Source organism: Moschus berezovskii, chromosome 6, assembly GCF_049115385.1.
Source record: "Moschus berezovskii isolate FMDL1 chromosome 6, NW_MosBer_1.0, whole genome shotgun sequence".
NCBI classification, from domain to species: Eukaryota; Metazoa; Chordata; class Mammalia; order Artiodactyla; family Moschidae; genus Moschus; species Moschus berezovskii.
The window spans coordinates 33,116,047-33,141,990 of NC_142465.1; the positions used below are offsets into that span (position 1 = coordinate 33,116,047).

Genomic DNA, 25,944 nt, shown 5'->3' on the forward strand with positions numbered 1-25,944 from the left:
TCAATAATCTCAGATATGCAGATGACACCACCCTTATGGCAGAAAGTGAAGAGGAACTCAAAAGCCTCTTGATGAAAGTGAAAGAGGAGAGTGAAAAGGTTGGCTTGAAGGAAGGACATGGATATTGTTAATTATACAAAGTTCTTGATATTGGTGAGGATAAAGAGGAAAGGTTATGCTTTCTAACTTAGCAAGAGGTGGTATGTTTTACACTCCAGAATATAGATGAAATCTAACACCCTCTTCAGGTCTTAATTCTGCAAAATAAGTATAGAATATGTCAATTTGTTGTTGTTGTTTTAGTCACTAAGTCATGTCTCTTTTGAGACCCTATGGACTGTAGCCAACCAGGCTTTTCTATCCATGGGATTTCCCAGTCAAGAATACTGGAGTGGGTGGCCATTTCCCTCTCTAGGGGATCTTCCCGACAACGGCTCAAAACCCAAGTCTCTTGCGTTGGCAAAAGGATTCTTTTCGCCTAAGCCACCAGAGAAGCCCCAGAATATGTCTCTAGAATGTCTAAAAAAGAAAGCAGAGCACTGTTCACACAGGAGCAGTAATGTTACAAGAGTGGAAGAAGTCTAGTGAAGGATAGAGATGGGGAGGCTCCCTCAGTTTCAGTAGGATAGTCACTGGGGTTCAAGGGGAGGTGGTTAACAATTAATATTACCTACCTTTCCTCTTCAAAGTTTGAACCTAACTGAGAAGTAGATTCCTTAATCAGGAGATAAAAATTTTAAAAAGTTAGCCTTATTGGTGGAGTTGACTGGAGAATATGCCATAGATCTGTGGCCCAATGGACTTACTAATGTGCCCCCTCTAACTATTTCTGCTTTATTGACTATGCCAAAGCCTTTGACTGTGTGGATCACAGTAAACTGTGGAACATTCTGAAAGAGATGGGAATACCAGACCACCTGACCTGCCTCTTGAGAAACCTGTATGCAGGTCAGGAAGCAACACTTAGAACTGGATATGGAACAACAGACTGGTTCCAAATAGGAAAAGGAGTACATCAAGGCTGTATATTGTCACCCTGCTTATTTAACTTATATGCAGAGTACATCATGAGGAACGCTGGGCTGGAGGAAGCACAAGCTGGAATCAAGATTGCTGGGAGAAATATCAATAACCTCAGATATGCAGATGACAGCACCCATATGGCAGAAAGTGAAGAGGAACTAAAGAACCTCTTGATGAAAGTGAAAGAGGAGAGTGAAAAAGTTGTCTTAAAGCTCAACATTCAGAAAACTAAGATCATGGCATCTGGTCCCATCACTTCATGGGAAATAGATGGGAAAACAGTGGAAACAGTGTCAGATTTATTATTTTGGGCTCCAAAATCACTGTGGTTACTGATTGCAGCCATGAAATTAAAAGACGCTTACTCCTTGGAAGGAAAGTTATGACCAACCTAGATAGTATATTAAAAAGCAGAGACATTACTTTGCCAACAAAGGTCTGTCTAATCAAGGCTATGGTTTTTCCCGTGGTCATGTATGGGTGTGAGAGTTGGACTGTGAAGAAAGCTGATCGCTGAAGAATTGATGCTTTTGAACTGTGGTGCTGGAAAAGACTCTTGAGAGTCCCCTGGACTTCAAGGAGATCCAACCAGTCCATTCTAAAGGAGATCAATCCTGGGCGTTCATTGGAAGGACTAATGCTAAAGCTGAAACTCCAATACTATGGCCACCTCAAGTGAAGAGTTGACTCACTGGAAAAGACTCTGATGCTGGGAGGGATTGGAGGCAGGAGGAGACGGGGACAACAGAGAATGAGATGGCTGGATGGTATCACCGACTCGATGGACATGAGTTTGAGTGAACTCCGGGAGTTGGTGATGGACAGGGAGGCCTGGCGTGCTGTGATTCATGGGATCGCAGAGAGTCAGACACGACTGAGTGACTGAACTGAACTGAACCCCCAGTTAAACTTAACTCAGTAGTCCTTATGCTCTCCCTTTCCAGGCTGCTTATTGCTGATGGAGAGAAGCGCAGGTGGACTGTGGACTGTGCTTTGTCCTCCCGGTGCCTCTGGGGCTTCGGGGAGGTGGGACTGGTCATTCATTTTTCTCTCAGTTGTTGACGTGTTGGGGAAAGAGAGCTGAAACCTTATAGCTGTAGTCTCTGTTTAGGGAAAGGTGAGGCTGCGAAACAGTGGCCCTCTTCTACCAGTGTGCTTGTGAGATGCTTCCCCCCCTCACCCAAAATCTTGAAATATGAGCTTAAATTATTAGTTAGAGCAAAGAAAGTTATAGATTTCTGTCCTTAGAAACCCATCAAAATGGTGGGAAGTCAGTCTTTTAAATATTTGGGTTAATCTGGAGACAAAAGCAGAGACTGGGAGATTGCCTTGAAGCCACCATGTGGATGCTTTTGTTGTGTTGTTCAGTCACTAATCCATGTCTGAATCTTTGCCCATGAACTGCAGCACGCCAGGTGTCGCTGTCCCTCACTATTTCCTGTGGATGCTTATTAAAAACTACTTGCCCACTTTCCTGAAATACCCTTTACTTAAATTTTGTTTTGAAGTCTTGCCAGCAAAACTATGATTAAAGCTTTTATATTTTTTCATTAAACATCTTAATCATAGTCTGAAAACTGTAATCATTTCCAAGGTTATATAATTCAGTAGAACAATTATTCTTTTCACATAGTAAGGGTTCAGTCATCCAGAGTCACAGAATGCTGGTTGTGAAACTTGTTTTAATTTGTTCTTGCTAATTCCTCTTCCTCTTTTCTCTCCTTTCCAGAATCCTATTCTATGAACTCAGGCACTCAGGTATCTACCACGGTGTTGGGTCCTGAACAGAAGATGCTAGATGGTAATTTACAGCTTTGTGTTATTACCTCATTTTTGTGTGGAATTAGGCTTAATACTTTGGCCACCTCATGCGACGAGTTGACTCACTGGAAAAGAGTCTGATGCTAGGAAGGATTGGGGGCAGGAGGAGACGGGGACAACAGAGAATGAGATGTCTGGATGGCATCACGAACTCGATGGACATGAGTTTGAGTGAACTCCAGGAGTTGGTGATGGACAGGGAGGCCTGGTGTGCTGTGATTCATGGGGTCGCAAAGAGTCAGACACGACTGAGCGACTGAACTGAACTGAACTGAGGCTTAAGCCAATGTTGGGGTCCTTTAATGGACCGGGACCTGGTGGTCTGGAGATGACGATAAGAAAGTGAAAGAGAGAAAGAAGCTGATATTCCCTAGTTTACGCAGAAAACCAATAAAGTCCTTGGCACAGGACTTGCGTCTCCCACGAAGGCACTGGGCGCCCTCTCGAGGGGGAGTGAAGGCACATGGTGCCTTCCCGAGAGAGTCTTAGAAGCCCGCGCAGGAGGGTGGGCAAGATGGGTCTCTATGCTCTAAGGAATCAGCCAAGGAGAGAGAAAGAGAGAAAGAAAGAAAGAAAGACATGGGGACCCAAGCTCTGATGGAGCAAAGGTGCTTTAATGATTTCTCTGTGAGTATATAAAGGCTGTGGTAGAAGAAATTTCTTTCAACAATGATAGAGATCAGAAAACCAAACGTACAGTAACCGTTACCAAGGGAACTAGGGGTTAATAATGGTCGCAAGGTCAGGAGACAATCCATATCTCAAGAAAGATGATTGAGACTAAGCAGTTTTGTTATAAAGAGAACGTTTACTAAAGGAGACTCAAGCCTGTCTCACACAATGACCTTAGTTCCTGGGAACAGTATGCTATTCCGCTTAAAAAGAAACAAAGGACTTGTGAGAAACAACACGTAGGAATCCTTCTGTTAAACATTCCCTGACAAGCCAGTAACAGAAATTTACCATTTTGTCCTCTTGTCCTGTTTCATCAAAAATTGTCGCCATCTCCTGTCCCCCAGCCATCAATATCATGGAGACCTGCTCCATTCAGACAAGGGAAGCACTGATGATTAGTCAGCGATGAGCCCTCCTGTCACGAGGATGACACCTCCCCTTCCCCAAGCTCTTCACTGCAGGGCTTAGTCAGGTGGCAAAAGGTTCCTGTTTGGTGGTTTCCCTGAAACTTCAGATTTTAGCCTGAAATGTGGCAGGATTTTGCAAGTTACCCATTTTGGGGGCAGCCTGATGGAGATATCATGTCCAAGGATGATCCTTTGAGTAAATCCTACTAAAAAAATGGGTGGGGGATGGAGATTGGAGTGTCCCATTAGCCTGCCAATTTCCTTCTAAAAAGTTAAGATTTTAGGTTATCAGTGTGGCTAGTCTAGGGATGTTATATATTTAGCCCTAGACATCAGTGATTTTAGAAGAAAATGATTCTAAAAATTGGCAAGTGGCAGTAGAAGCGTGAGGGCTTCCCCAGTGGCTCATCTGGTAAAGAATCCGCCAGCAATGCAGGAGACCTGGGTTTGATCCCCTGGAGAAGGGGATGGCTACCCACTCCAGTATTCTGGCCTGAAAATTTAATAGTATAAAACTGTATAGTCCATGGGATCGCAGAGAGTCAGACATGACTAAGTGACTTTCACAGTGCAGTGCAGTACAATAAAAGTGTGAAAGTAGGGGGAGACTATTTGTGAGATTAGTGTTGAAAACTGATGTAGAGCTTAGTGACCGGGGAAGAGGGTTGAGAGGGAGCTTTATCACCATAAGCAATTTTGTATTTCTTAAATTTTCAGCCATGTGAATGTGTTTCCTATTCAAAAATTAATTTGTTAGAAATATAAATAAAAATAAAGTATCAGAGACTTTACTTTGCCAACAAAGATCCGTCTAGTCAAGGCTATGGTTTTTCCAGTAGTCATGTATGGATGTGAGAGTTGGACTATAAAGACAGCTGAGCGCCGAATAGTTGATGCTTTTGAACTGTGATGTTGGAGAAGACTCTTGAGAGTCCCTTGGACTGCAAGGAGCTCCAACCAGTCCGTCCTAAAGGAGATCAGTCCTGGGTGTTCATTGGAGGGACTGATATTGAAGCTGAATCTCCAATACTTTGGCCACTTGATGCAGAGAGCTGACTCATTTGAAAAGACCATGATTCTGGGAAAGACTGAGGGCCGGAGGAGAAGGGGACGACAGAGGTTGAGATGGTTGGATGGCATCACCGATACAATGGACATGGGTTTGGGTGGACTCCAGGAGTTGGTGATGGACAGGGAGGCCTGGCGTGCTGCGGTTCATGGGGTCGCAAAGAATCAGACACGACTGAGCGACTGAACTGAACGAAACCAAAAATTGATATATAGTCAGGTTGATCTTGTATATTTAGTTATTAAAAAGGTTTAATTTCAGTATTTCTATGATGATTACTAATATTAGTGTATTTTGTTAATTTTAACTCATTTCTTCTCAAATCTGTTAATTCAGAAAATGCTTCTGGAGACCATGAGGTCTCTGTGAGTCTTGGTGTCATAAACCCTGCCTGCAGTAACTCCTCAATTCCACAGTCCCGTGGGGCACACACAGAGGAGCCCTTTACCACTTACTTTGATGAGAAGATTGCCGTTCCTGAGGAGAAGGTTAGTGACAGGTCCTTAGAGAACAATACTATTATCTAGGGAAAACCTATGTACAAAGTCTGCTGGATAACTCAGGGTCAGCAACCTCAGAGTCAGTTCTGGCAAGCAATCTCTGAAGACTGAATTTTTGTAGTCAGAGTAAACAGAAACTTTTAAGGAAACTAAGGCCATTGAAAAACCATTGCCAAGTTGTACTAGTGAGCATTTTTTGACCCAGAAAGGGAAAATTTCATGTTCCCTTTTGTACGGTGCCTTTTGTCCCATTTAGGTAGTGTTTGAGCACAGAGGAACTGCTATTATTGCTGTGGTTTTAGACTGAAAGGCTGTTGGAGGGCAGGTAAGAGAAAGGCTCTTATTTGTACAGAGAGCTAACCAGATTATTGATAAGGAATGGATAAGATGGAGGAGAAACTTGGATTCACCCATGTCCAACTTCCAAACTCTTTGTTCTTATGAAACTGATATTGTTGCTTTTTATGTGATAAATTAATAGATAAATTAGATCAGCATTTTGGAGGTGATAATTTTTTTTTTCTCCAAGAGACACTTTTATTTATTTATTTTTGACTATTGAATAATTTATTAGACATCTGTATAATATTGAATCTTTTCATTTAGTTCTTTAGTAGGTCTTCATTAAATCATTTCTGCTTTTATTTATTTTTTTAAAACCTTATTTATTTTAATTGGAGGCTAATTACTTTACATTATTGTATTGGTTTTGCCATACATTGACATGAATCTGCCCCGGGTGTACATGTGTTCCCCATCTTGAACCCCCCTCCCACCTTCCTCCCCATCCCATCCCTCTGGTTCATCCCAGTACACCAGCCTCGAGCATCCTGTATCATGCATCGAACCTGGATTGGTGATTTGTTTCACATATGATAATATACATGTTTCAATGCCATTCTCCCAAATCATCCCACCCTCGCCCTCTCCCACAGAGTCTGAAAGACTGTTCTATACCTCTGTGTCTCTTTTGCTGTCTCGTATACAGGGTTATCATTATCATCTTTCTAAATTCCATATATATGCGTTAGTAAGTGCAATACTTTGGCCACCTCATGCGACGAGTTGACTCACTGGAAAAGACTCTAATGCTGGGAAAGGTTGGGGGTGGGAGGAGAAGGGGACGACGGAGAATGAGATGGCTGGATGGCGTCACCGATTCTGTGGACATGAGTTTGAGTGTACTCCGGGAGTTGGTGATGGACAGGGAGGCCTGGCGTGCTGTGATTCATGGGGTCGCAGAGAGTCGGACACGACTGAGCGACTGAACTGAACTGAACTGATACTGTATTCGTGTTTTTCTTTCTGGCTTACTTCACTCTGTATAATAGGCTCTGAGAGACACTTTTATTACTATTTTTTTTAAAAAAACTTTTTCGTCTATATTGGAGTATAGTCAGTTAACAATATTGTGCTAGTTTCAGGTGGACAGCAAAGGGAGTCAGCCATACATAGGCATGTATCTATTCTCCCCCTGGAGGTGATAATAATTTTGCTCTGTTTTCCTCTCTTGTATAGCACTCTTGTTTTAGCTTTCGCAAACTCTGGGCTTTCACAGGACCAGGATTTCTTATGAGCATTGTGGATCCAGGAAACATTGAATGTGATTTGCAGTCTGGAGCACTGGCTGGATTTAAGGTGAACATAGAGTCTTCCCTCATCCCTTTTTTTGGTTTACCTGGTGGCTCAGGTAGTAAAGAATCTGCCTGCAATGCGGGAGACACAGGTTTGATCCCTGGGTCAGGAAGATCCCTTGGAGAAAGGAATGGCAAGACACTCCATTATCCTTGCCTAGGAAATCCCAGGAGAGAGGAGCCTGGCAGGCTACAGTCCATGGGGTCGCAAAGAGTCAGACAAGACTTAGTGACTAACACTTTGACTTCCTCTTTGCTTTTTAAACACACGCAGCACACCACATCCTTTTCCTCTGCTCTGCCTGTTGAATATGAACCTTGGTGGCTACATGCTGACTCTTCATTGGCTCCGACACTTCGATGAAAAATACTTTTTGATCCATTTTTAAATTTTATTTTATCATGTAGTTGGTTTTTAGGTTTATTTTATTTACCTGGGTAGTTTCCTTGAACAAAAGTGAAACAGCAGATGGGAAAAACTAAAACTCAGAAAGGTGCAAGGTGATCTAGCAAGTTCTGTGCAGACTGTGATACAGAACTCAGGTCATTTGATTCCTTCCTGAGTGTACTGTTTCCCATTCCCATTGCCAAACAGCCAAACCAAACCTTCCAGTTGTCTCGAGTGTAATGGTGGGGTTTGTTCTTCTCTAGCTGCTCTGGGTTGTTCTGTTCTCCACCACTGTGGGCCTCCTGCTGCAGAGCCTTGCAGCTCGACTGGGAGTGGTCACTGGGCTGCATCTTGCTGAAGTGTGTCACCGCCAGTATCCCAAGGTAAGCAATGTTTGTCTCATATTATAGGTAGCTGTGTGTCTGGCGATCTGTGCTAGCCCCCGGTATACTGAAATAGTGGAGGATGTGGGGATCGTGGCCCTGAGGGCTGGGAATCCCAAGGGAAATTCTATAGCTCCTCTTGCTGCTAAACCATGTTTCCCTGATGCTGGGAAAGATTGAAGGCAGGAGGAGAAGGGGACGACAGAGGATGAGATGGTTGGATGGCATCACCGACTCGATGGACATGAGTTTGAGCAAACTCCGGGAAATGGTGAAGGACAGGGAAGCCTGGCGTGCTGCAGTCCATGGGGCCGCAAAGAGTCGGACACGACTGAGCGACTGAACAACAGCAACAATGTCTGGAAGACAGGTTTAAACTGACTTGATCTTTAGATAAGTACTAATCTGCCTCCAGTTTGTCCTAAATGTTCAATCTCTTTTCCTGGCTGTGAGAGTATCCTTTACCTGCTTTCTATCTTATACGCCTCTGAGGAAAAAAAAAATCTTGGGAATTTATAGTTTGTTTTATCTTCTCTTTCTTCATGTATCTTAGTGGTTGTTGTTTTGTGACATATTTTTTAGGTAGTAGATTCCTGGAGGTTGTTTTTTACCCCTGGCCTCAGTGAGCAAGACTAGTAAATTTATTTCTGTTCTATTATTTGACCAGATTAGTTCCCAGATTTTATTATAGGACACTGAATTCCAACACTTTGCTTCGAGTGCCTTTGCCTATCTGTGTTTTTTTACTTGCTTGTGTATTATTACACTAAAGGATGAATCCAACCTTTTCATGTTTGTTTTGTCTCTTCAGCTATGGTCAGGATAGATATTTTCTTCTGCAGTATTTTTTGACCATCCTAGCATTCTCATTTTCTGCTAAAACTTTCAGGATTGTTTTTAGATCAAAAATTAAGTGGAAATAATGAATGGAAATTCCATTCTTCTGTCAAGTGAAACAGAAGGAGAAGAAATTGACATCAGCTGCTGCCCTGACCTTGACTCACAGGCTCTGCCACAAAGAGCAGCCTGGCCCTCTCCAGCAGGGGGCCAAGTGCAGCTGAGTTCTGGTCCTCCATCTCTATACCTAAGGCTTAATAAAGGACTGTTATTGGATCACTGCCAAAATGTGAATTCCAGACTATGGGGGAAGTTCTTAGAAATGATTAATTAGAACCATATCTTTCTGCTGTTTGGTGTTTAGGTTCCACGAATCCTTCTGTGGCTGATGGTGGAGTTGGCTATCATTGGCGTAGATATGCAAGAAGTTATTGGCTCAGCTATTGCCATCAATCTCCTGTCTGGAGGAAGGTGAACGGTTTTTCTCTAGAGAGTAATCAATGTTTTGTGGGATTTCAAAGAAAGTATAGAAACCAAAAGTCCTTCCAAGGTGGCTTAGTGGTAAAGAATCTGCCTGCCAAGCAGGTGATGCATGTTTGATCCCTGGGTCAGGACAATACACTGGAGAAGGAAATGGCAACCCACTCCAGTATTCTTGCCTGGGAAATCCTATGGACAGAGGAGTCTGGTGGGCTATAGTCCATGGGGGTTGCAAAAGAGTTGGACATGACTTAGCAATGAAACAACAACATAAAAATAAAAACCCAAGCCATTTTCAATTTTCAAAATTCAACTCAAGTATTATTTTTTCTGTGTAACCACTCTGGAACCACCTTCTTCTCTTCTGGCAGATGTAGTCTCTTTATCTCCCATGTTTTCATGTTTGGTCATGCATATCTGTGTTTTCCAGTGTATGGCAATGTATATTATAATTAATTTGTATGTCAGTTTATCCCACTTGTCAAGTGAACTCCTTGAGAGATAAGACACATACTTTTCAGCTTTGTGTCCTGAATGTCTGTAATAGTAGATAAAGTCTGAATGAATGTATTACTTTATTTAGTGCTGTGATCCTAAAACACCCAAGGCCTGGCCTCCTTACCACTGTTCCCTTTTCCCAGGTCCTTGCTCCTCCAAGTGTCATATATCCAGAGAGTTGTTGGGAAGAGAGTCTTATTCTTAATGTTTCTTTTCTTTAATCTCCCTTTTTAATCTCTGACCTAGGATTCCTCTATGGGGTGGAGTTCTCATCACCATTGCAGATACCCTTATATTTCTCTTTTTGGACAAATATGGTAAGGACAGTGGGAACGGAGGGGTCACTCAAAGTTCCATCATGTGGCTTACGGGGAAATCTGCCTTCTGTGACCTCACTGCTACATTTTCCCCTTCAGGTTTGCGGAAGCTAGAAGCATTTTTTGGTTTTCTCATCACTATTATGGCCCTCACGTTTGGCTATGAGGCAAGTATTACAGGCTGATCATTAGCTGTTGTTTGTCTTTTTTTTATTAGCTTTTTAAACAAAATTTTTGTCCGTTTATTATAAAAGACAGTGTGTGTTAACAAAACCCAAATTTAGCGCTGCTGCTGCTGCTGCTAAGTCACTTCAGTCGTGTTCGACTCTGTGTGACCCCATAGACAGAAGCCCACCAGGCTCCCCCGTCCCTGGGATTCTCCAGGCAAGAACACTGGAGTGGGTTGCCATTTCCTTCTCCAATGTGTGAAAGTGAAAAGTGAAAGTGAAGTCGCTCAGTCGTGTCCGACCCATAGTGACCCCACAGACTGCAGCCTACCAGGCTCCTCCATCCATGGGATTTTTTAGGCAAGAGTACTGGAGTGGCTTGCCATTGCCTTCTCCGCAAATTCAGCACTAGGCCAATTTTAAAGGAATAAGGATGTAGGAAAGACTAGTGTCCAGGAAGTTCTGCAGGGACTCCTAGGTCAAAAATGACTAGAATTTCTCGGATTTTCCAGACTAGACTCCCTGGTCCCAAATTGGCCATCTCAGTAAGAGAACAGCCTTGGTGAGAATTAGGAGAGGAGCTGCAGGGTCATGCTTGGTTGTTACCTTGACGGGTTCTGTTTTTGCTCATCCTGGTTGATGGTAATTCCAGCTTGGACTTTCTCTGTATTGTAACAGTTAATGAACTATAGGGGATACAGTGCATGTTTCCTGTTTTGTGCCCCAGCCCCAACACTGCGTTGGGTTAACCCTAACCTTACCATTATATGCAGTGAAGTGAAACCCAGCACCTTTCTATGTCCAGTTATTATAAACTTATTTCTGTTTATTGGCCTAGCTAAGCTTTTGAAAATATGTCTACTCTGTGAGTAGATGATCCAGCTTGGTCTAAGGTTCCAAGGGAAATGCTGAACCAGGAAGAAGAGTGTATGAGAAGTGTTTCTGAGTGAGTCTCAGCAGATGCTCGTGGCAAGCATAAGTGATTTTTGTATACATATGTGAGCACAGATATTGGATCATCAAAAAAACAAGAGAGTTCCAGAAAAACACCTACTTCGGCTTTATTGACTATGCTGAGGCTTTTGATTTTGGATCACAGCAAACTGTGGAAAATTCTTAAAGAAATGGGCATACCAGACCACCTTACCTGCCTCCTGGGAAATCTGTATGCAGGTCAAGAAGCAACAGTTAGAACTGGGCATGGAACAACAGACTGGTTCCAAATTGGGAAAGGAATACGTCAAGGATATATATCGTCACCCTGCTTATTTAACTTACATGGAGAGTACATCATGCAAAATGCCAGGCTGGATGAGGCACAGGCTGGAATCAAGATTGCTGAGAGAAATTTCAATAACCTGAGGTACACAGATGACACCACCCTTATGGCAGAAAGCGAAGAAGAATTAAAGAGCCTCTTGATGAAAGTGAAAAAGGGGAGTGAAAAAGTAGGCTTAAAACTCAACATTCAAAAACTAAGATCATGGCATCTGGTCCCATCACTTTTTGGCAAATAGATGGGGAAACAATGGAAACAGTGAGAGACTTTATTTTTTGGGCTCCAAAATCACTGCAGATGGTGACTGCAGCCATGAAATTAAAAGACACTTGCTCCTTGGAAGAAAAGCTATGACCAACCTAGACAGCACATTAAAAAGCAGAGACATTGCTTTGCTGACAAAGGTCCGTTTAGTCAAAGCTATGGTTTTCCCAGAAGTCATGTATGGATGTGAGAGTTGAACTATAAAGAAAGCTGAGTGCCGAAGAATTGATGCTTTTGAACTGTGGTGTTGAAAAAGACTCTTGAGAGTCCCTTGGCCTGCAAGGAGATCCAACCAGTCAATCCTAAAGGAAATCAGTCCTGAATATTCATTGGAAGGACTGATGCTGAAACTGAATCTCTAATACTTTGGCTACCTGGTTGGAAGAATTGACTCATTTGAAAAGACCCTGATGCCGGGAAAGATTGAAAGCAGGAAGAGAAGGGGACGACAGAGGATGCGATGGTTGAATGGAATCATCAACTTAATGGACATGAGTTTGAGCAAGCTCCCAGAGTTGGTGATAGACAGGGAAGTCTGGTATACTGCAGTCCATGGGTTCACAAAGAGTCAGACATGACTGAGTCACTGAACTGAACTAAGCACAGAGGCATGATTAGTGTGGGTAATCAAGAATTGACTGTATTCTAAGGTGTGTCTCACAGGAGTTATTGTGACACTAATATCAATAAGGCCCTTAGCAGCCATGTTATTTCTTTAGAATATTAATTATATTCTTTACACATCTATTTAGTATATATAAAATACAATATGAAATATTTGGATACCCCAGTCATAAATTCTCTAACCTTGTGCTGCTTGGTTTTTTTTTTGGATGGTTCTATGTTCCTCATTTCCTAAATAGTGTTGATAGAAGGGTTTAAGGAGTAAAGGATGCAATGTTATCTAGTACCGTGTTACTCCCCTTGTGTCAAGTTCCAGAAAAGGCTAATAGCTGTTCTCTTTGTATGTAGTATGTTACAGTGAAACCCAGCCAGGCCCAGGTCCTCCAAGGCATGTTCCTGCCATCCTGTTCAGGCTGTCGTACCCCACAGATCATTCAGGCTGTGGCCATCGTGGGTGCCGTTATCACACCACACAACATATACCTGCATTCTGCCTTAGTCAAGGTGAGCAAGACCTATCTTATCTGTGACTTATGTAGTTCATGGCATCTTTTCCTTTCATTGCAAGGGATACATACTTAGTTTACAATTGTTGGAGCCCTGAAGGAGCACGACGTTTTTCCACAGTTGGACACCACACTCTTGTATCACCAAGGTGACCATAGATGACTGACCCCATAGAGAAGGGACTAAAGTCCTTAAAAGATCTGAAGGGGTACCGTGTCTCTTGTCTTTAAATCTCAGAAACCTCAATGGCCTCATAGAGGTCAGGAGGAAGGAGCCCAACCTAGCTTTTACCAGTCAGTCCAACACAATTGTTTGCTGGAAGATTTCAGAGACCTTTGTAATTAAGGCTAACTCCCCCTTAGGTCTAAAATCAGGTTGTTTTTGTAGGTCCGAAGTTCTTCAAGCCACAGTAACTAAGGGCTCATCGGTCACTCAGTCACTTTTCCCTGTTTGGGTGTGTGTGATGTCATCAAAGTGTTATGATTGAACTCAGTGAACCAGGATATATGTGGGGTCTCTCACATTTCATGTGGCCAGTTGTTTGACCTCTAGGACTTTCAGCTGACTCCAACCCATGAAATATCACAAGGAAACTTGTTCCAACTCGTCAAAATGTGACTGTTGCTATTACCTCTCTAGTCCAGACAGGTAGACCGAGCCAATAAGCAGGAAGTTCGAGAAGCGAATAAGTACTTCTTCATTGATTCCTGCATTGCTCTCTTTGTTTCTTTTATCATCAACATCTTTGTCATCTCAGTGTTTGCTGAAGCATTTTTTGAGAAAACCAACCAGCAGGTGGTAAGTAAGCCAGGGACCTGGGTAGTAGTGAATGTGAGGGTAAAGAGGACGCTAATTGGGGCAGGCAAATGAGACAGTGACTTAGAGCTCAGGGGAGATAGAGCTCAGTGCTGCCCCTAAGTCACTGCGCTAGTCTGGTTTACAGTCTGGGGCTGTGGCCAAGTCCAGACTCATCATTCTCAGCTTTGGACTGGGAAGGGAGCATTCCTCAGATAAAGACTGCCTCATGCTGTGGTTAGTGGCTTCATGTCTATTTGCTCTTTCTCATCCCCTTTCACTTCCAACTTCTGACTGCTTTCCAGTCCTGCCATTTGGTGATGACAGATTGGGAGGAGTCAACACACAGAAAACAGAGTCTGTGGCTAGACAGGCTGTTTCATCACACTGAATTCTCTGTCTCTTGACTCCTGATTGCCAATCTAGTTTTGATCACTCCTTTGTTTCCCATCATAGGACCTCTGATACCTGGCTCTGCTTTGAATAAGGACTCTCTATTCTGGGTGTCCTTTCATATTTGAAGCCTTCTAAGGGCCCTCACTTCATGTCACCATTTAAATTGACCTAACATTCATGTATTACCATGCATACTGTAACTCAGGAAAAGTTTTTGATGACCTGGGAGTGTAGAAAAATTATCAAGGAAGACCTCAAGGCTATTGCTTCAAGTCTCTGCTGTCATCAGTCCATGTCCAGTGTCTCGCCTTCAGCATCCATCTCTTAGATGACCTGTGTGTGATCTGTAGGAGAGGTCTTCTTATCTGAGTCCTGGAATCAAAATTAAAAATTGTTTCTAAACTGCTTTGGTTCCAGGTTGCGGTCTGTAAAAACAGCAGCAGTGCCCATACTCACCTTTTCCCTGATGATAACTCAACACTGACTGTGGACATCTACAAAGGGGTAAACCTGTTCAGATTTCTGATCTTTGCTCCTGAATCAATATTCTCAGCATAATATCTGGTCTTTTCCATGGGTTCACTTCAGAGCTCAGCATATCTTCTCTGAAGTGTTGTTATTTTTAAGAGGTCCAGATACCAGATAAGACTTTTGGATTATGTAGAAGGGAATAGAAGATCTGCTGAAAAGATGAATTAATTGAATCAGCAATTCCCAAACTTGTGCTGCTATAGGCATTAATTGGGGTGACTAGAGAAAGTGTTCTTAGTAAAGTGATTTATTTTTTATACTTGTTCCCTACCTAGCCCCAGTGGCTGGACACTTTATTTAGGCTGTGCTGGGTGGCATGTGGGACCTAGTTCTCTGACCAGCAATTGAACCCATACCTCCTGCATTGGGAGGGTCTTAAACCAATGGAACATGAGGGAAGACCCTGTAAAGTCATCTTTATTGGGGCCTCTCTGTCCCTTTATGCTGGTTACATTATGAACCTCCAAGAGTAGAATATGTAGCATCTCTAAAATTCACTTGTGCTTTCTCTCCATGCCTATTACCATCTTCCAGAATACTGTGTTAAGGGATATACTTTGGGAAATGTGTTGTAGACTTTTTTTAATAGTTAACATATAAGTTGAGGATAAAGGCTTTAGGAGCCTAGAGAAGAGAAGGGACTAGGCTGAGGAGGAATGGGGGCCCATCCAGCAGAATTTAGGTTGAAAGCCTCTAGTACAAGGTCAGGACCCGAGTCTAGCTTCTGGGACAGCGCCGGCACAGCGCTTGGTAGGGTGGGTGCGGAGCCAGGAACAGGGAGAAGTGACACCAAGGACATGTTTGGGTGCTGTCTCTGGTGATCTCTCTCCCTCGCCTCTGCAGGGTGTTGTGCTGGGGTGTTACTTCGGGCCTGCCGCTCTCTACATCTGGGCGGTGGGGATCCTGGCTGCGGGGCAGAGCTCCACCATGACGGGGACCTATTCCGGCCAGTTTGTCATGGAGGTACGTGCTGCCGTGATGGGGGTAGACGAGAGGACATTGCCCTTTTGTCCTTTCTTAATTCCGTGCTTCTAAGGTCTTCACTTCATGGGAAATAGGTGGAGAAACAGTGGAAACAGTGTCAGACTTTATCTTTTGGGGCTGCAAAATCACTGCGGATGCTGATTGCAGCCAGGAAATTAAAAGATGCTTACTCCTTGGAAGGAAAGTTATGACCAACCTAGACAGCATATTAAAAAACAGAGACATTACTTTGCCAACCAAGGTCCGTCTAGTCAAGGCTATGGTTTTTCCCGTGGTCATGTATGGATGTGAGAGTTGGACTGTGAAGAAAGCTGAGCGCTGAAGAATTGATGCTTTTGAACTGTGGTGTTGGAGAAGACTCTTGAGAGTCCCTTGGACTGCAAGGAGATCCAACCAGTCCATTCTAAAGGAGATCAATCCTGGGTGTCCATTGGAAGGACTTATGCTGAAGCTGAAACTGCAATACTTTGGCCACCTCATGCGACGAGTTGACTCACTGGAAAAGACTCTGATTCTGGGAGGGATTGGGGGCAGGAGGAGAAGGGGACGACAGAGAATGAGATGGCTGGATGGCATCACTGACTCGATGGATATGAGTTTGGGTGAACTCCGGGAGTTGGTGATGGACAGGGAGGCCTGGCGTGCTGTGATTCATGGGGTCGCAAAGACTCGGACATGACTGAGCGACTGAACTAAACTGAAGGTCTTCCCAAACCTCCCAGCCCTTTCTTTATTTCCTTCCAGACATTCATCCTGCTTCTGTGTTTTCTTCCAGGGATTCCTGAACCTAAAGTGGTCACGCTTTGCCCGAGTGAGTCTGACCCGCTCTATTGCCATCATCCCCGCTCTGCTTATTGCTGTGTTCCAAGACGTGGAGCATCTAACAGGGATGAATGACTTCCTGAATGTTCTTCAGAGCTTACAAGTGAGGAGGGAGCTGGGGAAACTCACATCTCACTAAGTCAGGAGGGATTCTGTACCTTTATTCTGTATTGCCTTTAGATAACAAGCCTAGTGTGGTTGTGGGGAAAATTCAGAGGAAGAAAGAGGCACAGTCTTGGTTTACGGTGAACGCATATGAAATCTCTGGCATCTAGAAGGCTTTTAGAAACGGCTTTATTTTTAAGCCTGTTGAATGGGAATTATAAGCTGTAATTACAGATAGAATACAATTATTGTTCGTTAATCCAAACAAACATTAAATAATGTATAGGACACTGTTGGGCTTTATGGAGATTAAGAAGACAAGGCAAATACAAATTTTGTAGACACTATAAGCATAACTGATGCTAGGTTCATGCTACAGATTTCCACATAACCCTCCAGCATGTTGCGATGACAAGAGTAATTTCTCACAGAGTAGGTGAGGCAGGGTCTGTGGTTCCCTTTTGCTAAAGTGCTGCTTTCTGGGGTGTTACAAGGATCCCCTGTAGCCCTGTCTGATCTTAGTTTTTCTTTTGCAGCTTCCCTTTGCTCTCATACCCATTCTCACGTTTACCAGCTTGCGGCCTGTGATGAGTGAATTTGCCAATGGATTGTGAGTGCACTTCTGTTAGTTCCCCAAGATGTGTGGGAAGGATATCTTCATCAAACAGGCCAGTTAGGAAATAAGTCATAGGGGACCATGTGCTTTAAGAGGTGGTTGCTAGAGCTGCCCCCTCAATCTTTGACTAAGAAAAGAGAGACTTCTGGGGACTTCCCTGATGGTCCAGGGGTTGAGACTCTGCCTTCCTGTGCAGGGGGTGAGGGTTTGATCCCAGGTCAAGGAACTAAGGTCCTACATGCCACAGGGTGTAGCCAAAAATTAAAAATAAATGAACACAACATTATAAATCAACTATACTTCAATTTTTAAAAATTAAAGAAAAGAAAATAGAGATGGTAAATGTAACAAAGGAGGGCAAGCACATTTTTTATTTCTGGGCGAAGTTTTTCAGCTTTCAGTGCTTTAAATCTTCAACTTCAGCCACTGAAGGTTAAAGCATCTTAAATCCATGTTAAATGATCTTGATGAGAGAGGCATAAGCTAATACCTTTTATATACATGTCTAAAGGACATGGATATTTGAAATGGCTTGTTGTATCTCTAGGGACTCATGACCTTTTCAGTTGTAGGGCTTGTTGCATTTTTTAGGGACTTATATGATATGGATTATTTGATAGTGTTTTTTTTTTCTCTTTCTCCCTATCATTGTGTAATTTTTGCTCATTTAATCTAATCTGGGACAAAAGAAGCACTTTTCAGTTTATTTTGAAATGCCCCTTACTCCTGTCTTGTGACCTCAAAAGACACAGTGTCCTTTTCTTTTTATGAACAGGTTGGACTATTCCACCAATAATTGTGTTGATTCTTTTGACAGAGGCTGGAGGATCTTAGGCGGTATTGTGGTCCTTGTCGTCTGTTCCATCAACATGTTCTTTGTCGTGGTCTATGTCCAGGGTCTAGGGCATGTGGCATTGTACGTGGTGGCTGCAGTGGTCAGCGTAGCTTATCTGAGCTTTCTGTTTTACTTGGTAAGTCCAGTTGGGAGGAGGAAGGGGTGGTTGAGGTGGGGCTAACACTCAGAAGAAAAAGGATCCCAAAGAGCACATAGTAATCTATCTTCAGGTTATTGACACAATTTACATGAAATTGTTAAATCAGATGTGACTAAAGAATATTTTTAGCCATAAATTTTCCTTTGGTTCCTAAGAGCTGTCATTTTTCTATCTCTGTCACTCTGTCTGATTTCCATTCTAATAATTCCTAACAAGAGAGTGTAGTGTGTTTGAAGAACTCAAAGATCAGCCATGTAAAAGTAGAGAGTGGTACAAGATGGGGTTGGAGAAGGGAGCTGTGTCGTGTGATTTCAGATCAGAGGGAGCACATGTGGGTTCACAGCCCTGCCCAGCTCTACTGCTTAATAGCTATCCAATGACAACACAAGGAAATAGTGATAATCTCTCGTTGAATTATTAAAAATGATGGTTGTAAAACATAGTGCTCCATAGAAAAAGAATGGAGAATTATGTATACTTAGATAATAAAAAAATTTTCAAAAGTCTAGAGTAAATTATATAAAAATAGTAATAGTAGTTGCCTTCAATGGTGGGATTATGGAAATATTCTTTTCTCTATTTTCCAAATCTTCTGTAATATTATTTATATCAATGAAAAGTAGCTATGGCAACAACACATCCACCTCCCTGTTCTACACAGGTTTCTCTAAAAAACCCAGGGTTGAGGATTAGGGACTACTTCAAAGAATGGCAAGGCAGTAGGCTGGAAATGCCCTGCTCATATTTTTAACACTGACCTAGTCCCCATGTCATTGTCTGCCACAGACAATGTCTGGATTGGGAAAACATTTTAGTGAAATATTGAGAAATTATTTCTTGGATAGATATATCTCTTCTTTTTTCTTGCCCAGTAAACCATGGGTACACTTAGATTAAGCTGACCCTATAATATAGGGACAGTTGTTATTGTTCGGTTGCTAAGTTGTGTCCTACTCTTTGGAACCCCATGGACTGCAGCATGCCAGGCTTCCCTGTCCTTTGCTATCTCCTGGAGTTTGCTCAAACTAATGTCCATTGAGTTGATGATACCATCCAACCATCTCATCCTCTGTCACCCCCTTCTCCTCCTGCCCTCAATCTATGAAACCTAAATAACTGAGTATGGCCTTGACAGAAATTGTTTTAACAATTTGCTGTAGGACATCTCCTGGTGGATTAGTGGTTAGGATTTCGGACTTTTGCTTCAAAGTCCTAGGTTCAGTCCCTAGTCAGGGAACTGGGATCCTATCCTTCAAGCTAGGCAGCATGGCCAAAAAGAAGTTTCTGTGGAAGTTAAGGGGATCCTTCCTGTACGCAAATTGGTTATGAAGGTGCTCAGTTGTTCTCAGTCAGCCTGAAGCTATAGAAATTGTTGAAGACCCAGTTTTAAGGCTGAGGACTGATTCTAGAATGAATTACTATACTACTCTTTTGTTCAGAAGACTATCATAGTTGTTCTTAGCCAGTCAGTCATTACCCATATTGTGAGGAATGGTGTAGGACTGAAAAAAAAAGTGGTCTTCAGGGACCTCTCCCAGTCAGATAAAAGAAACAAATGCAAAGCAGTAGGAACAGAGGGAGCTAAATATTGAAATTAGTACATAAAAGAGTTTTGCATCTGAGCAGTGCACATATGGGCAGCGAGGGGGGTGAGAGGGCCCTCCAGAGGGGTCAGGGAATGATGACCAACTACATTTTCTCTTCCAGGGTTGGCAATGTTTCATTGCACTGGGCATGTCCTTCCTGGACTGTGGGCACACGGTAAGCATCTCTAAAGTCCTGCTGACCAAGGAAACCACCAGTGGCTGTACTAAGTAAATGCTGTTCACAGGTAGCCATCAGACTCAGTGTTTCTATGGTTTACTGTGTGAACATAGCCAAAGGTATGTGCTGCTGCACAGGCTACATTTAGGGCTCAGCTGTTTGTTGGGAAAGACTTCGTTTCATATATTTTTTGAAAGATAGCATTCTTTTTCTTCCTAAACTTCTAATGTGGGAATTCGGTTAGGTAGGATCTCTGACAGCTTGACATCTGCTGCTCTCAAATGATGCTGAACACTTTCACTGTCCCAGGGTCAACTTGTTTTATCTTTATGAGAGAGAATCCTCTATGCCTGATTTTAACAAGACTGACTACATGTTAAAAAAACATATTTGGAAAATACATTTTTCATAATATAATTTACAAAATAGGTATGCAAGTTTTGTTTAGCTGAAGATAATGGATTTAAAGGGCTGAGAAGCCATTAAAAAGAATGACATGATGCCATCTGCAGCAACATGGATCGACCGGGAGAGTGTCATGCTGAGTGAAGTCGGTCAGACAGAGGAGGAATATTGTATGACACCCCTTATATGTGGAATCTGAAAAGAAACAATACAAGTGAGTTGCTTACAAGACAGAGAAAGACTCACAGGTTTAGAAACTGAATTTGTGGTTGCTGGGGGGAAGGGATAATTGGGGAGTTTAGGACGGTCATGTGCACACTGCTATATTCAAACTGGATACCCAACAAGGATCTATTGTATAGCACATGGAACTCTACTCAGTGTTATGTGCCAGCCTGGAGGGGAGGGGGATTTGGGGGAGAATGGACACATGTGTATGTATGGCTGAGTCCCTTCGCTGTTCACCTGAAACACCACAACATTGTTAATCAGCTGTATCCCAATACAAAACAAAAAGTTTAAAGTTTGAAAAAAATAAAAAGTATACAGCAAAAAAGAAAAAGGCTGAGAAATACTTTCCTTATACATATCCTTTGAATTATTTTTATTATAAAAAATAAAATCTCAACTAGAGTGGTTTGATTCATATTATATTTAATTATGAGATAATCTTCATCTATCAGGTTCAGGATTTTTTTAAACTTATTTTCACCTTAAATTTCTCAGTGGAAGTTAAGAGGGGTGAGAAAGCATTAAGATGATAAATGGACAGATGGTAAAACTCACTTGTGGTCGTGGTGACTAATACTAATTTCTTCCGAAAATCACTGATTATTTCCCTCAGAGATTGAGAGCTTACCGAAATGTTCTTGGGAGTCCCGATTTTAATAACTCTCATGTTAGCATAGGATTCTCGTATGGTATTTCTTCTTGAGCACTTGGAGTTGAGAAACCTCCCCCTTCCTCCTCCAGGAGGGTAGTGATAGAAAAAGATGGTAGCATTTGTGAACTGATGTTCTCAAGAGACTTTGGGGTGAGGAGAAAAAACTTGAAAGAAGAGGAGCCATCTGTTTTATTCCTAAAAAACAACTTCTACCAGAATCATCATGTTTTTCTGAAGCCCAAGACGACTTGCAAGGCAATCTCAGGAGCTCTGGGTGTTAGCGTTGCAAAGCTCACTCCCTCTCAGCGAGTCCTTTGGTGTCATTATGGTTGCCAAGTTCGCTCTGCAGGGTTGCTCTTCAGCCATTCCCTCAGAGGGAAAAACTTTGAGACCAGATGGTGGAGCTCTGGAGTCAGAGGAAATGGGTCCCTTCAGCATGGAGCTGCTTCTCTTCAGCCACTTCTGACATTTTTACACGTGGAGCCTGAGACTATGTGATTATCTCAAACCAAATCACATTGTCTGGTGGAGATAAATAATCAGGTCTTTTATAGCCACTGACTTGGTGAGAGCAGTAATGGGAATGCAACTGAAGAACTTTGCATTTCTGGTGTCTTCCTTCTGGAGTGCCTGTTGATTGATGTTCTCTGTTCACCTGAGTCCCCAAAGGCATTGTTTCCAATACCTTGTACACAATCTAAAGCACAGACTGAATGGACTGTCTTTTACATGGCTTTAAGGGAAAGTTATGACCAACCTAGACAGCATATTAAAAAGCAAAGACATTACTTTGCCAACAAAGTTCCATCTAGTCAAGGCTGTGGTTTTTCCAGTGGTCATGTATGGATGTGAGGGTTGGACTGTGAAGAAAGCTGAGTGCTGAAGAATTGATGCTTTTGAACTGTGGTGTTGGAGAAGACTCTTGAGAGTCTCTTGGACTGCAAAGAGATCCAACCAGTCCATCGTAGAGGAGATCAGTCCTGGGTGTTGATTGGAAGGACTGATGCTAAAGCTGAAACTCCAATACTTTGGCCACCTCACGTGAAGAGTTGACTCATTGGAAAAGACCCTGGTGGGGGATTGGGGGCAGGAGGAGAAGCGGACGACAGAGGATGATATGGCTGGATGGCATCAGTGACTCGATGGACATGAGTTTGGGTGAACTCCAGGAGTTGGTGATGGACAGGGAGGCATGGTGTGCTGCGATTCATGGGGTCGCAAAGAGTTGGACATGACTGAGCGACTGAACTGAAGGGTAAATTTCTGTGTTCTACTGACCATACCTTTACCTCAGCCCCTCCAGTGACATAGCACAGAATCATGAGAGACAAATTCCCCAACCATTCCTCCTCACATCTCTCCCTCTCCCCTACCATCGTTCCCTAGACTGGTCACAAGGGCACTCTGGAGATATTGGGGGCTGACCTCTTAAGCTGTCGTCAGGCCGCAGTAGGTGAGGGCCATGTTAAAAAAAATTCTTTGTAAAGGCGGTACACTAACATTTACCTTTGCCTGGAGTCTGACTGGGTCCAGTCAGTCTCAGAGTCACAAATATTTAGAAGCGCAGGTAAAAGCTGCTAGTTTTCTGTTAGAAGTTATATATGTGACTTGCAATGATGAAAATTTCTTCCCAGTTAAACAGCAGTTTATATCACTATGTGCATAGTATTTTACAGTGTTAACACTCCCATGCTATATTCCATCAGATGCTTTCACATGAAAAGTGCACTTTCTGTTCAGCCACTACTTTGGGACAGTAAACAATGTTTAGAACTGAAATCTTCCAGTGCCAGCGTGTGCACTCTGTTTGTGTGAAATGTTTAAGGATATGCAATTGTACTTTATGTAAGTTGGTCCTTGTTCTCCATAAATATGTCATGAAATAACTGTGCTGCTGCAGTGTACTGGGCATTAACAGGGATGGGGAAGAGCTGCATCTTGGTTCCTGTGAGGTCCTGCTAGTGGTTTTAGGAGTGGTTATAATGAACTTTTAGTGACATTTGACGATATGTTAAACTCAGTTTGTGGGGACTCCCTGGTGGCTCAGGGAAAGAATCTGCCTGCAATGAGGGAGACCCAGGTTCGATCTCTGGGTCAGGAAGACCCCCTGGAGAAGGGCATGGCAACCTACTGCAGTATTCTTGCCTGGAGAATTCCATGAACAGAGAAGCCTGGCAGGCTACAGTCCAAAGGGTCATAAAGAGTCAGACACGACTGAGCTACTTTCACCTGGTGGCCCAGGGGTAAAGAATCCTTCTGCAACACAGGAGCCGCAGAAGACTCAGGTTTAATCCCTGGTCGAGAAGATCTCCTGGAGGAGGGCAAGGAAACCTACTTTAGTATTCTTGTCGGGAAAATCCCATGGACAGAGGAGCCTGCCAGGCTATAGTCCAAAGGGTCACAAAGAATCAGACATGACTGAGTGAGCACACCCACACACCAGCTTTGAAATACTGAAACATCAGTTACCACCTGGATTGACATATTAGACTCACACTGTTAGTGATTTTCTCTTTAGAAGGTATAGAGCAATATAGTTGATCTCTGGCCATGTAGGGGTTAGGGGTGCCAGCCTTCTATGGAATAAAAAATCTGCCCGTAATTTATAGTCAGCTCTTCATGTTTATACTTGGCCTTCCACGTCCAGTGTTCATCCAAATCTGTGGTTCCACTTTCTCAGATTCACCCTGTCTGGGATCATGTATTTCTCTCATGTTTACCATTGAAGAAAATCCCTGTATGAGGAGACTCGTGGGGTTCAAATTCATGCTGTTCAAGGCTCAACATAGGTTTAGTTCCCAGAAGACTTGATGAATTGTTGACACCAAACACTAATCTCTATCACCAATTTAGTTAGTTTTGCCATTGCTAAAGATTACATCATTACCATATTTAAAGTTGAAAGGTGATTGTCGTTCTGCCTTTCTCCACTCTAAGCTGAACATTTTTCTGTCTGTAGTCTTGTTTCACCATTGACATAGGCTTTTATATTCTGTTTATGCTGCCAATAAAAAGTATGTATATTTGAAAAGAGAAACCAAAATTGTTTAGCTTAGAAATGAAAGCATTTTTGGAGACCAGATATAAATATAAGGACAAAGCTGAGAAACAGTAAACTACTAGGCTTGTCACCAAACACAGAGCAGGAAAAGCTAAGTTAGCACTTAATTTGTTCCAGAGGTGTCACTAGAACTTCATTTTCCCTTTCTGTGTTGCAAACTTCCCCTGTCTTAACAGAAACTGAATACTGTAAGTAACGCCATAGAAGTTATGAGAATTTTGTTCTCCATGTTATCCCTTCTCATTTAGCCCTTTTTTGCTTTTAATCTTTTTTTTTTTGGCTGTGCCATGAGGTTTATGTGATCTTAGCTCCCTGCCCAGGGATTGAACCCAGGCTAATGGCAGTGACAGTCTGGAATCGTAACCATTCAGCCATGGGGAACTCCTTATTTGGGTTTAATTTCAGAACTAAAATAGGATGCAACAATTTGAAGATTCTGATTTAGCTTTAGCTCTGCCCTCTGCATTGCTTTCTGTTCCTTCCTTGGGCAGGACCAGTGAGTCCAGATGAGTCACCTTCTTTTGACACCTTAGCTTTGGAATGTTAAAAATGACCAACACATTACTATGCTGCTGCTGCTGTCGCTTCAGTCGTGTCTGACTCTGTGCGACCCCATAGACAGCAGCCCACCAGGCTCCTCTGTCCCTGGGATTCTCCAGGCAAGAATGCTGGAGTGGGTTGCCATTTCCTTCTCCAATGCATGCAGGTGAAAAGTGAAAGTGAAGTTGCTCAGTCGTGTCTGACTCTTCGTGACACCATGGACTGCAGCCCACCAGGCTCCTCCGTCCATGGGATTCTCCAGGCAAGAGTACCGGAGTGGGCTGCCATTGCCTTTTCCCATTACTTTGCTAGTTGGGGTCTAAGCACTTGTGTGTGTGTATGTATGCTCAGTCACTCAGTCATGTCTGACTCCTTGTGACTTCATGGACTGTAGCCTGCCAGGCTCCTCTGTCCATGCAATTTTCCAGGCAAGAATACTGGAGTGTGTTGCCATTTCCTACTCCAGGGTATCTTCCTGACCCAGGGAACAAACCCGTGTCCTTGGGCCTCCTGCATTGGCAGGAGGATTCTTTACCACTGCACCACTGGGAAAGTCCTTAACACTAATAAGATCTCTTATAATTCTTACAACAAAAGGACAAAAATAAGGCAACTGAAGGGCCAAAAGTAGAATAACATTGCTAATAACTATGTAGTTGACATTTGAATCTGACTAGCTAAATTCCAGAGCCCATGTTACCATTGCCAATCATTCTATACAATATATAGTATATACTTCATAGTATATACTTTAAGACACCAACTTTGGTGTTTAGCAGCACAAAGAACAGCACCATATCAAAGATACTTTGCTTAATACTCTGATTAGGGTTAGAATATGTTTTAGGTCAAAAGCTGCCAATTAATACGCTAATTTTGTTTGACCTGTCCTATATTTTCCAAGTACCTGAATGCTTTTTCAGGTAGATGTGGAAAATGGCAGAGTCCTGTATGATCCTATCCCAGCAATAAGGAAGAACTTATTCATTTTCTGGTGGCTCAGACAGTAAAGAATCCTCCTGCCATGCAGGAGACCTGGGTTCAATCCCTGGGTTGGGAAGATCCCCTGGAGGAGGTCATAGTCACCCCACTTTTCTTGCTTGGAGAATCCCCATGGACAGAGGAGCCTGGTGGGTTGTAGTGCATGGGGTTGTGAAGAGTCAGACACAGCTGA

The 25,944-nt window shown here is 42.9% G+C and overlaps 1 protein-coding gene across 1 annotated transcript in view; it reads left to right on the plus strand.

Moving 5' to 3' along the window:
• LOC129535617 (natural resistance-associated macrophage protein 2-like) overlaps positions 1–23,094 on the plus strand; it is a 61,392-nt gene extending 38,298 nt beyond the window's left edge. The window contains exons 3-18 of the mRNA XM_088836914.1: positions 2,753–2,824; positions 5,332–5,483; positions 7,014–7,133; positions 7,781–7,900; positions 9,102–9,208; positions 9,962–10,032; positions 10,132–10,199; positions 12,715–12,870; positions 13,513–13,671; positions 14,482–14,568; positions 15,439–15,558; positions 16,355–16,504; positions 17,043–17,116; positions 17,940–18,093; positions 19,825–19,878; positions 21,476–23,094. Coding sequence (XP_088693040.1) covers positions 2,753–2,824; positions 5,332–5,483; positions 7,014–7,133; positions 7,781–7,900; positions 9,102–9,208; positions 9,962–10,032; positions 10,132–10,199; positions 12,715–12,870; positions 13,513–13,671; positions 14,482–14,568; positions 15,439–15,558; positions 16,355–16,504; positions 17,043–17,116; positions 17,940–18,093; positions 19,825–19,878; positions 21,476–21,667 — 1,856 coding nt within the window. The 3' untranslated portion in view covers positions 21,668–23,094. The remainder of the gene's footprint in view (positions 1–2,752; positions 2,825–5,331; positions 5,484–7,013; positions 7,134–7,780; positions 7,901–9,101; positions 9,209–9,961; positions 10,033–10,131; positions 10,200–12,714; positions 12,871–13,512; positions 13,672–14,481; positions 14,569–15,438; positions 15,559–16,354; positions 16,505–17,042; positions 17,117–17,939; positions 18,094–19,824; positions 19,879–21,475) is intronic.
• Positions 23,095–25,944: the final 2,850 nt, after the last annotated feature.